The 17,193-nt window shown below is 43.5% G+C and overlaps 1 protein-coding gene across 2 annotated transcripts in view; it reads right to left on the bottom strand.

Moving 5' to 3' along the window:
• Positions 1 to 17,193, bottom strand: part of CLMN (calmin) — a 253,807-nt gene that overhangs the window by 2,693 nt on the left and 233,921 nt on the right. For both annotated transcript variants that reach the window (XM_063947617.1, XM_063947616.1), the window contains exons 5-12: positions 16,534 to 16,626; positions 14,233 to 14,423; positions 13,290 to 13,483; positions 10,183 to 10,265; positions 7,953 to 9,188; positions 4,056 to 4,231; positions 2,925 to 2,985; positions 2,403 to 2,458 (exon numbers count right to left, since the gene is read on the bottom strand). In XM_063947617.1, coding sequence (XP_063803687.1) covers positions 2,403 to 2,458; positions 2,925 to 2,985; positions 4,056 to 4,231; positions 7,953 to 9,188; positions 10,183 to 10,265; positions 13,290 to 13,483; positions 14,233 to 14,423; positions 16,534 to 16,626 — 2,090 coding nt within the window. The remainder of the gene's footprint in view (positions 1 to 2,402; positions 2,459 to 2,924; positions 2,986 to 4,055; positions 4,232 to 7,952; positions 9,189 to 10,182; positions 10,266 to 13,289; positions 13,484 to 14,232; positions 14,424 to 16,533; positions 16,627 to 17,193) is intronic.

Below are 17,193 nucleotides of genomic sequence, written 5' to 3'. Positions count from 1 at the left end.
CCATGTTGTAGCTTATGATTCTCTCATCAAATACACTGGTATAATAACGGCTAAACAAAGGCAGAATGGATACCGTGTCCAATAGGCAAGGGACATCGGGGAGGGCTGTAGCTGTCTCCCTAAATCCAAGCTTTAGACACTAAAGTTCTTCACTCTTAGGCAACTCCAAATCACATTCAGAACATAAAGTATTTTTGTATTTAGAAAATGTTTGCAGTGATCAATGTGATTGTGTTTATCAGGTAATTTGATATTATTGCATCTGCATATTTTACACTGTGCATTGTTTTTATGTTAATAGAATGTAATATTTCTGCAATAATGCCGTGATTGTTGCTCTACTCAGTCTCATTACTTGTTTAACAGAATGTAAGTTGCTCATATCAATTTGGCAACATACTTCAGGTACTTGAAAGGGAGGGATAATTCTAAGCAAGAGACAGAATGTGGATTAACCACCGGTGTCCCCCAGCACATAAACTATATTGGTAACATGACGTGAAAAACGACATATACAGGTTGAGTATCCCTTATCCAAAATGCTTGGGACCAGAGGAATTTTGGATATCGGATTTTTCCGTATTTTGGAATAATTGCTTACCATAATGAGATATCATGGTGATGGGACCTAAATCTAAGCACAGAATGCATTTATGTTACATATACACCTTATACACACAGCCAGAAGATAATTTTAGCCAATATTTTTTATAACTTTGTGCATTAAACAAAGTGTGTCTACATTCACACAATTCATTTATGTTTCATATACACCTTATGCACACAGCCTGAAGGTCATTTAATACAGTATTTTTAATAACTTTGAGTATTAAACAAAGTTTGTGTACATTGAGCCATCAAAAAACAAAGGTTTCACTATCTCAGTCTCACTCAAAAAAGTCCGTATTTTGGAATATTCCGTATTTCGGAATATTTGGATATGGGATACTCAACCTGTAATAGAAATCCAGAGGTCTTAGTTACATATATTTGCAAATATATGGCAAGCCACCAGGCCCCGACAAGGCTTCCCTGATTACTGGTGGTCCCTAATACTGTATTTAAGTCTGGGCCACAGAACCCCACAAGCTGGCACAGGGGTAGCACACATGTGAGAGGGTAAAGTGTTAGCATGTGTTAATAAAAGGAAAGCAAAATCTAGATACAAAAAGTGATATACTAGTGAAGGTGTAATTAAAAGACCTAAAGGATTAATGAAAGTGTTAAAGGCGGTGCCTCATAACTATTATAGTGTGCTACTCCACAGCAGCCCGGCCACTCCAATCCAGGGGGAACCGCACCGCAGACCCATCCTCAGCACTGATAATAATAACAGCCCTTCCGGGTCATATAATATAATGCCACATGATAATGACACCTAACAAATATATCCAAATTGAGAGCTAACTTAGATAAAGTACAGTATTAGGGACCACCAGTAATCAGAGGAGCCTTCTCATTCCATTGTTTCTGAAGGAGGTTAGTCATCCTCCACAGGAGCTCCAGTTAACCTGAGCGCTATCCTGTAAGGGAGCGACCTAACCTTATTTTTTAAAACTAGTTAAACGCTCTGTAATGCTCCTGTCCCCTGCAGCTGTCAGCTATCTTCTGGGTGTAAGATGCAGTAGTAATGGCTGGGGTATCATCTTTCTACTAACTGGGGTCTGCTGCCTTTCTGGGGTGAATTCATGAGCTGTTACCTTATAGTAAATGCAAATATACAGGGTAAAGGGTTAATTTATGCCAAGGTATGTGACTGAATATTTCTAGAAACATAAACTCTGCCTACAGATGCGTCCTCATACATCTAGCCTCAATACACCATGCAGTGCCAGGGTACTGGCGTGAGTGAGCCAAGGACCTGGGCAACTCTGCTAACGTCAGACATCTCTTTTTTTTTGTTGTTGCAGAAAATGCATTTATTCACAATGCAATCCGGCCAGGATGCACGATTAGACTTTGCTGATTATTTTGATATGACACTTGTATATTGTGTGTGACTGAGTCTGTATGCGAAGCAGAACAGAACTGCGGCTGATACATTGTAGCACTTTATGTACAAATTCAGAGACTCAGTCACACACAATATACTAGTGTCATATCAAATTAATCCTGCGTCCTAGTCGCATTGTGTTGTGACGCATAATAATAAGATGACGCATTATAAAACACATTTTCGACAAAAAAAGCATAAAAGACGCCCGATGCTAATAGATTCTAACACGACCTGGCATGCCAAGAGGGGCAGTTTGGCGTGATTGCAGCCAAAAAAGTATGAGGACACAGTATATCTAATAGAATAGCCTGTAATATGGTCCAGAGATCCAATAAAAAATATGATTTGATGGATAGTTTTGGTTTAATGCCAAGTTGATCTGTCATGTATGTAGACAACAAGTCACCTGAGTTGTGAAGGTTGGTCTCCATCCTCGCTGGTGCTTTGAAGAGCTCCAGAGTTCTGGCAAAAGAACATAAACACTTTGTGTTTTAATTTACTCACAACAAAAATCAACAAGAGGACTGCAATGTGCTTACAGAATTGGATTTAAATTGACAATGCTCGGGGATTACCAAATAACGTTATCACACCAATGAACATAGACTAAATGTAGACTAAAGTTAGGTCCACGGAGCCCCTCAGAAGCTGGGGACCTGGAGCATATAAGCACTCAGGGCGAGATGTACTAGACCATGATTTGGTTTTGCCTTTAAACTAGAATTGTGCCAGTTCCCATAAACAGTTGTGAAACCAACAATCATCTTTCAGGAGCCACCTCTTCTGGGGATGTATACTACAGGTTCTCCATGCAGCGAGTGCATGGCCATGCACCACATCAAACACAGGTATACCCTGAAAATCAAAGGTCCAATAAGCCCTAAAACCCAGCTCTGCATGACTTGGACGTCTCTGCAATGCTACTAACCAACTGCTCGCAGATGTTCAGCTCCCTCCTCTTGTACACGTGGGGATCGCTCTGGATGTCTCTGCAACAAAACAAAAAACTGCTTTACTTTATGTGGATGATTTACATACAGATGTGTCCTCCCTCATCATTGCTGCAGTCATGTTAAGCAGCCCTTCTAGTCGCGTCTAGTCCCAAGCGAGTTTACTAATGCCGAGAGTCTGCAGCTTTTCCGTGAAATGTGTCTTATTTGCAGCAGCGGCTCCTACCTTTTTTGGACAGTTGGACAGAGGGGCTGCCGCTGAGAGGAGAGAGCCGGCGCCTGCCAGATCCATTGTGCAGGCTCTCTCCTCTCTCTCCAGTGGCTTGAGTGTGCATGTGCAAACCCCCGGCTTCTATGGACTGCATTGACTGCAGCCCATAAAAGGCACATTAGGCTAACGAACTGGTAGGGAGTTGCAGCCCAGTCTGGCAGTCCCCGAGGGAGGAAACACTTCGATGGGATTGCCTGTCCTGCAGGTGACTGGCAGGTAGGACTACCAACAGAAAGTCACTGCCAGTCACAGTGAAGCCACTGAGCCATTGCACACAGACTGCAACTGGCTCAGCTGAGCTCACTGAAGTGGCGGATTTTACTGGGGAGGCTGCAGTCCTGCAGCTCATAGGCAAAGTCCGTCACTGCTTATCAGCATCGCTATGTGACTAAAGCGCACAATCAGACTATGCTGATTAAAAATATATGCAGCATGCCTATATTCTGTGTGCAACTGCGGCTGTATCTACTACGAAATGCTACACTACAGTGTTTTCCACTGACACTGTAACGTAGCATTTCATATGCAGATGGCTTTTCCAGTTGACCCTAGGCATTTGCCTATGCTGCCTATGCCCGGGGCTGGCTCTGGGGTTCTGCTTGTCTCCATAACAATAATTCATGTCTATTAGAGCTCACATGATCTTGTAGTCTAGTACAGTTAAGATATATGAAAACCGATATGCGAATGGTTTCTCTGTATAACAGCCAATATACCTTTGTTTTTTCTTAGCGGCATATGTTCCATTTGTGCTATTTTACTGTAGATCTACTACAATAATGTAGGTCTCAGGATAAGAGTCACGTCATGAGGACAGATATGCAGAGGACAATGTTACCTTGAAAAACGGAGATCTTTGAGCTTCCTCTCCTGGATTTCTGCAGTGAGATTCGCTGCCTTGTCACTTTCCAGGAGACCCTCATCTTCTATTTCTGCTTTTTTATTAATTAAACCTTTTCTACTTGTTGCCTTCTCCTCCAGGCTCTTCTTTGGACTTTCATTGCGTCCAACCCCCTGATATCATGCAAAACAAAGACATTATGTACATTTCTAGAGAATTAATATTCCATGGTCTCTAATTATATAATTCTGTATTTGCCGGATGCAAATATTAAGGAATGAATATAAAAGATAACGTAAATAAATAATAATAATAATAATAATAATAATAATAATAATAATTTTATTTATATAGCGCTCTTTCTCCAATAGGACTCAAGGAGCTTAACAGATACATAGCATAATATAGTACAGAAAATAATGAAGTACATTTTCATAAAATACAGATGCATGAAGATACTAATAGGAACATTATGGAAATGCTTGAGTAAACAGGAAAGTCTTGAGTCTACTTTTAAAGGATTCTATAGTTGGGGCCTCTCGCACTGTGCGGGGAAGTGAGTTCCATAGAGTGGGAGCCGCATGACTAAAAGCTCGACCCCCAGATGAATTACGGGAGATTCTAGGTACTGCTAAAAGTCCTTCATCTACAGATCGCAGTAATCGAGTGGGGCAGTATGGGGTCAGAAGCTGTTTCAGGTACCTTGGACCCTGGTCATGTAATGCTTTGAAACTCAGTAAGCCAATCTTGAAGATGATTCGCCATCTTACAGGCAGCCAGTGAAGGGAGTTGAGTATGGGTGTTATGTGGTTAGAACGGGGCTGGTTGGTTAACAGCCTGGCAGCTGTGTTTTGTACCAGCTGTAAGCGTTGCAATTCTTTTGCTGGGAGACCAAGGTAGAGGCATTACAGCAGTCTAATCGAGATGATACAAATGCATGTATGACCTTTGGCATATCATCTGAGGGAATTCAGTGCTTGATTCTGGCTATGTTCCTCAGGTGAAAGAATGAGGATTTGATTGTGGCTGATATCTGATGTTTAAGTGTCAAGCCACCATCCAGGATAACGCCAAGATTCCGCACACGATCAGCGGTCTGTAATTCTGAATTCCCGAGTGTAAGTTCAGTTGGTTGGCTATGCTGCAGTCTTGTCCTTTGATGTTGCGGTCGTATCATAAGGACCTCTGTTTTATCCGGGTTCAGTCGCAGCCAACTGGCACTCATCCACTCCTGTAGCTCAGCTAGAGAGCCATTTAGGGTTGCTATTGGGTTATCAGTGCCCGGAGCAAAGGACAAGTACAGTTGTGTGTCATCTGCATAGCAGTGGTAGACCAGGCCATGGCGCCATATTATTTTGCCCAATGGGAGCATGTATACTGCAAAAAGCATGGGGGATAGTATAGAACCTTATGGAACACCACATGGCAATGGCACTGGTGGTGATGAGTATAATCCAGATGATACTCTCTGTGACCTGCCTGTGAGAAATTATTTGAACCAGCTTAGGACTGTGCCATCCAGACCACAGAAATGTATCAGTCGCTCAATCAGAAGATTGTTAGTAAATCTTAAGTGTTTAGCCACTTCTGATTGGCTGATTGTGTACTGACCCCTCCAGCTTCAGGAAAGAAGATTACCATTGAATTTTTAAAGGGAACATAACAGATGTGTGCATTTCATTTCATTTTGAACTCAAAATGCAACTTTCACATTTATAAATAAATGTCAAAAGACAATATACTCTTTTATGTATATAACTATGCATTGCATTATTATATTTGTACAGAAAGTGTAATGCGACTTTATTATTTATGTCTACGCTGTCACACTGCATCAGGGGCATATTAAGAGAAGTAGGGGTCTGTGTGTTGCCTCTGTGCGAGCCCCTACTCTCTCCATGGCGAAAATGCGAATAGACTCTGACACTGTGCCAGAGTCCACTGTGCATGTGAGGGTCTCCAGGAACATGGTGCCCACACCATGGGTGTCATTCGACCGGTTCTTCGCTGTGGTGCAAACGGGTCAGAACTGCGCATGCGTGTTGTTGCCCGGTGACGGGCAACGACCAGAAGAGAGAAGAAAGTGATCGCTAGTGCGATCGCAAGAAGATTGACAGCGGGGAGGCGTTTCGGGGCGGATACTCACCATTTTCCAGGCGTGGAAATCCAAACACAGGCGTTTGGAGGGCGGTTATCTGCTGTCAATTTCGGGACCTTCATCGCTGGATCCATCGCACACGGTAAGTAACTGCAGAGCTAGTCTTGTTTTGCAGGAAACTTTTTTAGCATAGCAGGGCTGCACAAGCGATCGCAGCCCTGCTATGCTAAAATACACTCCCCCATAGGCGGCGTCTAGTTGACCGCACGAGCAGCAAAAAGTTGCTATGTGCGATCAACTCGGAATGACCCCCTATGTTCCCTGAGATTTCTGTACTGCGTGTTCACAAATCTCCGGGAAAATTGAGGCTGCACGATTTGGGCATCGAAAGGTAAGGTTATGGGGAAAAAGCATAAGTGATCCAGACGCCTGTTAAACAAATGTATGCAGCCAGTATAGGTGGATGGTTGGAAGGCACAAAGACTGTGTGACTATCCATAGATTGTAAGCTTGCGAGCAGGGCCCTCCTACTTCTATGACTGTTTGTTTTTACCCAGTTTTGTCTTCTCATTGTGTCCAGTTGTAAAGTGCAACGGAATTTGCTGCGCTATATAAAAAACTGTTAATAAATAAATATACAGCAGCTATCACCCTTGTAAGGCCAGAGTTAGCGGAAGTAAGGAAGATTCTTCCTAACCGTCGAGTGAACGTTCCATGGAATGGTGGCCAGAGATTCCTACAGTCCGTCTTCGTATTTGTTGGTGCCACTGGACGTTGGACTGATAAGGAGTTTGGGCAGTGGGGTTCTTGTAGGGAATGACTTGGCCCAGCGACAAGAGAGCCACTCTGCCTGGAAAGTTGCCCAGAACAAGTTGCATCCTTGGACGAAACGGAATGCCAATAATGTGAATAGATCACGTGGGTTCAGTATGATTTACAGATGGACAGAATACCGACGGTCATAATCCCGACAGGCATTGACCTACAGTCAAAATACCAACATGGTCAAAATACAGACATTCATTATGCCAACATGTTCAAAATGCCGACAGTCAGAATACCGACATTTCGGCTGTCGATATTGTGACAGTTGGTATTGTGTCCGTCGGTAAATCAACGGCTACCCGATCACAGCAGCCACACTGCTAATAGTAATAGTATGAATGGGGGGAGATTCTGCCTATAGAAGTGATGGACAACCCTCATCATCATCAATTCATATTTTGCAGTAAGGGGCCAAGAACCCACAAGTGGTGCACCTTCTGGCTGGAACATATGCAGCATCCGCATCAGCTCAGATATGCCCTCACATGCCCCCTACAACCCCCTACGACCTCTGCTCTGCCTCTAAGCAGAAGGCGTCATCTGTGCAAAATGTGTCCCAGTGGCCACAGAGTACAGAAATATTTCTGCTGCACATTTGGAAAACACACAATTTAGATTACAAATCGCATTAACTTCCAACTCCACAAATATTTAAAGTGATAACAGAGTTCTTAGCTGGTATAGACAATTAGGGGGAGATGTAATAAGCCTTAGTTAGTAATAAAGTGGAGAGAGATAAAGTACTAGCCAGTCGGCTCCTACTGTCATGTTACAGGCTGTTTTGCAAAATGAAAGGAGCCGATTGGTAGGTAGTATATCTCCTTCCACTTTATCGCTCTCCAAGGCTTAGTACATTTGGACCTTATTGTTTTTGGTCTTTGTAGTATTCTGAATACATATTAATTTAATTAAGAAAATATATATTCAATATAAACTAAAATAAAATGATGGTATAAACTGAGATACTATACCTGATAGGGTTTGCTGTAACCAGGATCGAAGGATACATTGCTGTTCTGTAGGTCATGGATAGGTTGGGGTATTGATCCATTAGATAGTAATCCCACTGGGCATTCTGGTGAACTAGTCTTTTCGAACCTCAGATCCCATGCAGAGCCATCCAGACCTACTGTTAATGGAGATTCTGCTTCTGAGATTCCATTTTCTGCTGTCTCGGTGTCTAAGTAGTGTCCACTGAATGAGTCAGTGTCATCTGTAAAGCCCTCAGATGTATCATCAAATGCCCTAGTCTTCTTAATGCTGCTATCTGGACTGGTGTCGGCAAAGGCTTGTAAGACATCTGCGATGGGGACACTGTAATGGGGATAGTAAAATAAGTCATGAGGGATGACAGAAATCTTTGGGGGACTTGTGCTATCCGTCTCATCTGTTTCCTCTAGTCCACTGTCTACATTGGAAGTCAGATGATGACTTTTGTGGTCGGGCTGGTCTTCAGTGCTTGCTTTATACGCCTGGAAGACAGTCATCTGTTTTTTGTGATCACCTCTTGAACTATCTTTGGGTGAATGCAAGACATATTTGAAGGCATCATCCTCTTCACTGACCTTATATGATGGCAGTGGATCATTGTGATTGGCCTTGAGTGTTGGCTGTGCTGTGCCATTGTCAGCCTGATACTTTTGTTTTTGATCACTGGGTTCCTTGTCAGAAATGGATGAAAATGATGATGAAGAGTTGCTAGAGTTGTGGATGTGAGACAGCATGTATTGCGGTCCTTTGGGTCCAACAAAAGTAGAGTTGGGTCTATTGTCCTCCATGGAGTCAGTGTGATGAATAGCAGCTTCTCCATTTCGGTCTTCACGGTTTTCACTTGTACCAGGACGGTCAGGACTTTTCACAGATAAACTAGATCTGGTTGGAGACATTTGTAGTTGTCGTGAAACATGGTTACTTTTGAAACCAGCCGCTGTATGCAGTACTGGGCCTCGTTTCATCTCCGCTGAGACCTGGAAGGGATTCTTTACCCTTGCCTCAGATATGGGCTTGCTGTCGTACGGAATATCTACTGCAGCATAGTCATGGGTCTCTGGGGGTGTCAGAGGTCTGGTCTCAAACTCCATTGAATAGTCCTTATCCTCATCTTTATTCACTGTAAAAATTGTTCCCTCTTCCTCTGTTGGACCGTCCTTATAATGTACATACGTAATTTCTAGTGGAGCCTCTTCAGTCTGGTTTGTAAAGTCATCCTGCAGGTGGGAGAGATAGAGAATACAGTAAGACAGGACCTGCAGAAAAGGACCACTAGGAACATTTAGATGTACAGGTATGTCCTCGCTCATTGATTATGCACAGCTTCCCGCAGTGCGCGACCGCTCCATTGATTTCAATGGAGCAGATGAGTAAGCATATGCCCGTGAATAGTCGTGGCACACTATTCGTGGCAAATGAGTCGCATTAACCCCAACTAATTTGCAAGATTTACCTGGGCACATCTGTAGACCTGGTGTGACATCTGTCCTTTATTACATGGACCTGTGAGTGCTGCTTGTTGTGTTTTAGATATACAGTATAGCCCATATATCTACTGTTCGGAGAAGTTATATAGCCATATATTAACGTCCCCCCACCCACTAGCAAAGCCACAGAGTCTGGTCTTTGAATCCTCTGCCATGTGCAGGTAGTGACACCTGTACTAGACCAGTTATAGTATCTTCCCTGACACTAACTGCACACACCTACACATGGCTGTAGAGAGATTACCGGGTCCCGGTAATGTCGGGCGGGGGGGTGATCAGTGGTATAACTACCCCCCCCCCCCCCCATACCTGCAGGCAGCTGGAGACTGCTGCACTCAGTGGCTGCAGCCTCCATTGACTCACCACAGACCAGCACAGTAGCGTGTGCTGGGCTAGGGAGAGAGGCGTCGGCTGGATGACAGGTAAGAGGGAGGGGTGATGGGGAAGTGCAGACCCGGCCCCTCCAACAAGCTTGGACCCGGATAATTAGTACCTCTTACTTGGCGCCACTTCACCTACATTCTACTTTCTCCAGGCAATAGCATAAGAGAATATGCTGGTAGTGTAGAGCAGGATTGAGCACTCTGCAAACATTTAACAACTTAGGGGTTTCAAAAGTATCGGGCAACTATCTAGTATTATGGTTGGAGTTCTTCTACAAGAATAAAGCTTGTGACAACACATAGGGGGGAAAAACAACAAACAATTTGTTATATAAACTCACCGAGTTGAGTTCTGGAAAATGCTCAAGGAACTGTGTCACATAGGTCATTATAGAGTGTTCATCGGGAAAGTCCACCATCAGGTCTACAATCAGAAAGATCAAGGTCAGACTTTAACACGTCTCAGGGAGATTCCAGGTGGTGTGAGGGACGTCAATGTTCATGTACTTATATATATCAAGCATTGAAGAGAGATAAAGTAGAGAAGGGCCCAAAGCACCCATTTAACATCTGTCATTTCAAAGACTGTGCTAGATAAATGACAGTTGGTTGCTTTGAGCAAGGCTTGATACATCTCCTCCATAATGAGCTTCTCTATTACATAGCAATCTTGGTACTATGGAATACATACAATACATTGTTGCTCTATGTGACCTGCAACCAGATAAGACACCACTGAGTATCTGCTCGGTACAATAACTAGATATTATACAATGCTTAGTAACAATCTGCTGTACACACATTAAATGGAACTTTTTAAATTTTATTTTCTCTATTGCCAACACAGATATAGAACCCCCTCATCGTTTTTGTGATGCGTTTGGACGTGCTCACACATCGCAGCAGCGACTTTGTGCACCTGGGAGCGAATAGTCACACCCACGAGCGCATAATGTAATTCCTATTTGCACGTGCCCGCTAATGTTCACATGCATTGCAAAAAACTAGTCGCAGGTGCGATGAGACCAATACTTGCATGTGGAATTAATCAGGATTCTGATAAAAGCATTTCTTGTTACAAATCTCCACATACATGGAGATGTAAGTGTATGGCTGTAACACGGTGCTGCAACAATTGTTTTTCTGGTATCCTACTGTGCTCTGAAACAATGTATTATTATTATCAGAATAAGAGTTGTGTATTTTTTTGTTGTGTGCTTGGCATACGGTTGTATATTGAAAACAGCTTTGTTGTGTATCCAACGACAACAAACAACTAAGGTCACTTAAAAAACGCAAATGCAAAAAAAACGCACAGTACCGGTGCCCAGATTTACTGGGTAGTGCATGGATTTGGCGCTGTTAGCAAAGGCGCAAAGCTCATATCGGTCACTGGGAGGCGCTGGCCAGATGGAGGACATTACTAGCTACTATAAATTCTGATTTGGCCCATGAACGAGTTTATTTTTACACTCTGAGGTGCACCAATTAACTTCACCAATTAACTAGCATAGTTGCATGTGATGTTAAGTGGTTAAAGGTATTACCAATGTCTTTTAAGTTTCCTGTTTCATTTACCATCTAATAGTACAGGTTTTAAGTATATCCATTCTTGAGAATAGGTAACTATGGGGGACATTTACTAAGCGGTGAGAAGAGCGGAGAAGTGAGCCAGTGGGGAAGTGGCCCCATCAACCAATCAGCACCTCTGTATCATTTTATAGTATGCAAATTATAGAAGTTACTCCAGTGCTGATTGGTTGCCATGGGCAACTTCTCAACTGGCTCACTTCTCTGCTCTTATCACTGCTTAGTAAATGTCCCCTTTAATTAGTACCTCGGTTGACTTGATTTAACCATCTGTGCTCAATTATGGATATTCTTAAAACCTGGACTGTTAGGGTGCCCTGAGAAGCGAGTTTGGGAAAGACTGACTTAAGGCATAAGACAATAAAACAAATCGAGACTGAGCAGCATATTATGCACACTTGCTAGCATGTTACCTCTCCTCTAGGAGATCCTGCAGAGGAGGATCATGGGGCAAATGTAGGTGGCGTACTAGTGCGATTTGTGTTATCATGGACACTCCCCTGCTGTGCAGTGCAGAGAGTCACTATAGAAGTGGGAGAGTGGCCTCCTCTTCCAGAAGCCCAGGAGAACTCTCAGAATATCCTGAGTCTCCCAGACATGCTGTACCAGAAAATCAGTGGTGCACGCAGGGGGGGTTTCTGAGTACCCAGAAACCCCCCCCCCTGAGCAGCTAAATTCTTTTTTCCAGAGACTGAGACAGCTGTGTGTCCGTCTCAATGCAAACCGCGATCGCAACCGCTACCGCAATCACAGAAGCTGCTGCAGGGAGCTCTAGTCAGCACGGAGGAGTGTGGAAATTGGTGCTCCCCAGGTATGTGTGTGTGAGTGTCTTATGTTAACATATATTTTTATACACACATATAAAATATATATATATATATATATATATATATATCTATCACACCAGTGTCCTGGAATTTTTTTGAAAGTCCGCTGGAGTGCCGCAGTTTACTTTGCTAAATATCCGATCAGGATATGCAGCGCTGTGTTTGGTGCCTCAAATATGGTGTGCCTGCTTGCTGGATATATATATATATATATATATATATATATATATATATATATATATATATATATATATTTGATATATAAAGATACAACTCAGCCGGCACTCAGATTAAATGAACAGCATGCCCCGGTGCCATAATCCAAAAAGCAGCATACATGTATCCAATGGCGGACAATAAGGCACTCCAGAGGCTAAGTACAAGAACAAACTGTATTGATGAGAGCTCTCGTCAGTACAGTTTGTTCTTGTACTTGTACTTTGTTCTTGTACTTAGCCTCTGGAGTGCCTTATTGTCCGCCATTGGATACATATATATATATATATATATATATATGTACATTTGGTTCCGTTTGCACGACTCTCCCATTAAAATAGATATAACTGCGCCGGATGCCTTCACAGATATAGGTATAGGCAGTTCAGATGTGCAGCAGCATAGTGAATTACAACATTTCGATAGATAGATAGATAGATAGATAGATAGATAGATAGATAGATAGATAGATAGATAGATACTGCATACGGAAACCCCCCTCAGTACATCCTGCGTTTGCCCCTGAGGCTGGCATTATTTTAGGAGAAAAAAAATGAAAAAGTTGAAATTAATTAAGGCAATAGTCCTAACGGGATAGCATTCCCTAAATGTAAACGCAGACTGCTTCTGGAGGGGTTTCTAGAGATCAGACGTGGAAAGGCACATGGTAGACACGTAGCTGCACATTGCCATGTAAAGAAATATATCAGGTCCGTGGACTTTGCAGTTTGTAAAGCAATTAAAACCGCAGAAGGTCATGCAAAAGTCACATGAAGGCGGAAAACCCCTTTAGTATGTTTTATACTGCCAATTACCCTCTGGTTCCAGAAGCCGCGGGATCCTGAGACTCTGTTGGGCAATGCTAAACGCATCTTCAAGATTTTCCCTGGGAGATTTCTCCAATGCTTTCTTCATGTCGACCAGGCTGGAGTCTATGGCTTTAATAACAGCTAGGAACGCCAGGCCGCTTCTCCAGCTACTTGCGAAGTCCTGTACTGCGACTCCGTACCTTGTGAGGGGGGACAGAATAGAGGAATACAGGGGCTGGTTGAGCATCACATTCACAGCAGCAGTTTCCAGAAATAATTACTGTACAGAAAATGCTCTAATACATCCTGGCAGCATTAATCTGCAGCAAGCTTGGGCTGCAATATTCCACTGGCTCTAAATAAGGTAAACAATTTTAATGAACAGGTTTCTAAATGAATATCCAGAGGCTTTGATTTCAGTGACTGCAATCTGCATTCAAGTTGGAATGCCACCATTGCCTGAGCATAGTGGAGGCAGCCATTTTGTCTGATCAAGTAATACCAAAGTGAGTGCACTCTGTGATTTCACTAGGAACTATTGATACCATGAAGCATTGGGCACATTGTATTGATTTAGACCACTGTGTGGTTCATGACTCGATGTTGCTACTAGGTTTGTTATTGTCTCAGCCCACAACATGGCGGCCTCCGCTATACAATGCGTACCTGTCACCTACACATATATTAACCCATTTTATGGGCTAAAATAACATTTTTGAGAAGGCATGCCTGAACTTGTAGTGGTCTCTGAGGTAGGCGGTAAAGGCCTTCTACTTTTTCAGAGATGCAAAACCTTTACATTTGTAGTCTCCACGTCTCACTGAAACATCAAAGTTAACAGTAACGTTTTATTTGAAAAAACAACGTAACAGAAACGTACAGTAAATGGAGGACTATTGAGAGTGAAATAACAATACACAAGCAGGCGGTGAGTTAGGGGGCCTCTTACTTCCTTGTCCTCTGCTGAACCCAGTACAGAAGAGCTTTGATGGCTTTGCGTTGATCCTTAATTGAAACAGACATGCTCTTCTCTGTGCTCGGAGTGCCGGGATGAGATGTGTCAGACTCGCTCCCACTAGGCAGGGAGGACAGACTGGAAGAGGAGGACATTCTATTCAGATTGCCTGTGAGTTCCTTAATCTGCGGGCAGATAGATAAACAGAGCTGATGGCTTTAGCTGTACGACATGGCAATGATACTAAAGAATCTATAACGTAACACAGGTAAATCCAACCAATGAACAAAGAGGACAATCTGAGGTGCTCCTAGCATCTGAATAGGGTTTATCTACAAAGGGCGTGAATCTGAGCCGCTGGCAGCTGCGAATGTCGCCGCATTTGGAATATGAATGTTTTGCTAAGGGAATGCTAACGCGATTATACGCATGTCTGCATGAGTACACATCGCAACGCACCAATGTTTTCCACTCGCAGACTTCTATTGGGTGCATGAAATCCATCTGATATAGGCACCCTTCGTCATACCCAATAGGATGGAGCCCTGGCTACACGCCCTTGACACTACCCTGATACACCCAGTCATATTCCATACAAACACCCAGAAACTACAGTGTCACATACTGGGAGAAGCGGGCAAGATGCGTACAACTCAGATATGTCCAGAATTAGGTAAAGATTCATATGTTCACTATGATGCATGAGCAGTTGTTAAAATTCACTAGATTTGGCTGTGTGTGACTCACAGTCAGGCCCAAAGTGCTGAGGACAAGCGTACACCCCCACTGATCTTGTTATATGCACATCCCATGTCAATCCTATTTGGAAGGTGCTGCTCCACAGAGCATGTAAAATGTCACAACTATGTAGGGATTACTATTAAATTCAACCTAATACTTATTTCTCCCTTTTTATATAAATATTTGTTTTTATTGTTTTTAATAACTGTGATTGATCCATCTGAATATGCACAAAGTACACACTCCACTATTCACTGCAGCCACCCCTTGTGCAGTACCAGAAAAATGCAAAACCCACCAACAGGCTTCTATGTACGGAGGCTGGCAAGATGCCTTCTGTATGCCTAAGGCACAGAAATACACATGGTTCCAATTTCACAGCGGCAGTCCTGATTTGCTGACCCATGAATGCTGGGACTTACAGGGAACCAGGTGGGGTGGCCATGACTGCCAGTAACTGGGATTGTGTTTGGACGCATTTCAGCTTTAGTTGGTTTATGCAGGTTGGGAGCTAGCCTTACAACCAACCAGATTGTCTCTAAATGGTTAGGAAATATACAAACCTATAAGGAAAGGAAAGGGCGAGGAGGATTGTAGTAAGAAGGTAGGACATAGAAGGCAGTACAGGTTGAGTATCCCTTATCCAAAAAGCTTGGGACCAGAGGTATTTTGGGATATGGGATTTTTCCGTATTTTGGAATAATTGCATACCATAATGAGATATCATGGTGATGGGACCTAAATCTAAGCACAAAATGCATTTATGTTACATATACACCTTATACACACAGCCTGAAGGTCATTTTAGCCAATATTTTTTTATAACTTTGTGCATTAAACAAAGTGTGTCTACATTCACACAATACATTTATGTTTCATATACACCTTATATACACAGCCTGAAGGTCATTTAATACAATATTATTAATAACTTTGTGTATTAAACAAAGTTTGTGTACATTGAGCCATCAAAAAACAAAAGTTTCACTATCTCACTCTCACTCAAAAAAGTCCGTATTTCGGAATATTCCGTATTTCGGAATATTTGGATATGGGATACTCAACCTGTATAAATACAACTATGTGGCCTGGCTGAAGGGTGAAGGTTTGAGAGGGGGACTGGGGTGGTTACTGGGAGTTGAGAACATGTGACACTAGGCTGACCAGTGGATGCCGTTAATTTCCCGACTCCGGAATCCCGACAATAGTCAAAATGCAAGCGGTCGAAATCCCGACCAGTGTCCAATATTCCCACTAGAGTGGTGATCCACGCCACCAACCGAGGGGGAATATAACAGTGTGGCGAGCAAAGCTTGCCACCAAGCCCAAAGCACTGCGAACACAGCGAGCCCATGAAGGGACACGCTGTGCTCAATGTCGGGATTTTGACTGTCAGTATTCCAGCATCGGTATTTCGACCGCCGGGATCCCGACTGTCGGGAAATCCTACTGAATCCCTGGCAGGTGACAGCTTGGGCTATGGACCCCTCTATATCCCATGTACTGCAGACACACTTCTGAGAGAATGTTGGACATCATTGAATACTGATCTACCTGCAGGAACAGGATTATGTTCCAGATTAAACCAAGGACCAGCGACGGGTTTCCATCAGCGATTTCGGCAGCATCGATGCTGACTAGCTTCACCTATAGGGAGAGATACATTTCTGGGTGATTGCATGGAATAACTGCACCAAAGCACAGGATACCTTTCAATATATGCACAAAGATTTATAATATACAAGCAGAGCCGTAACCATCTGGCACACAGCGCAGTCGCCCTGAGGGCGCAACTGCCCGCATTCCCTAAAGTCATTAGCGGCATTGTAATGAGTCAAACTGACTCATTAAAAGCCGCCTGTGTGTGTGTGCTGCCGCTGGAGAGGAGAGGAGCAGCTCCGGGGGCAGGGGAGGAGGAGGAGAAGGAGGGAGCCACAGCAGCGCTATGTAATTGGTGGCAGCACCGCTGCAGCTGTCCCTCTCCTTCCGCATTGGCTGGCCAACGCTGCTGTGAATGCTGGGATGCGCTTCCCTCATCCCAGCATTCACAGCGGAAGCGGCCAGCCAATGTGGAATGAGAGGGACAGCTGCATCGGCGCCGCTACCAATTACAGTGCGCTGCTGCGGCTCCCTCCTCCCCCTCCCTCCTCCTCCTTCTCCCCTGCCTCCGAAGCTGCAAGCTGTCTGCCGTAATGTGTAATAAGGGGAAGCTGT

This window comes from Pseudophryne corroboree, chromosome 12 (assembly GCF_028390025.1).
Source record: "Pseudophryne corroboree isolate aPseCor3 chromosome 12, aPseCor3.hap2, whole genome shotgun sequence".
In the NCBI taxonomy this organism is placed as follows: domain Eukaryota; kingdom Metazoa; phylum Chordata; class Amphibia; order Anura; family Myobatrachidae; genus Pseudophryne; species Pseudophryne corroboree.
This window is presented reverse-complemented; position numbering and strand designations above follow the sequence as displayed.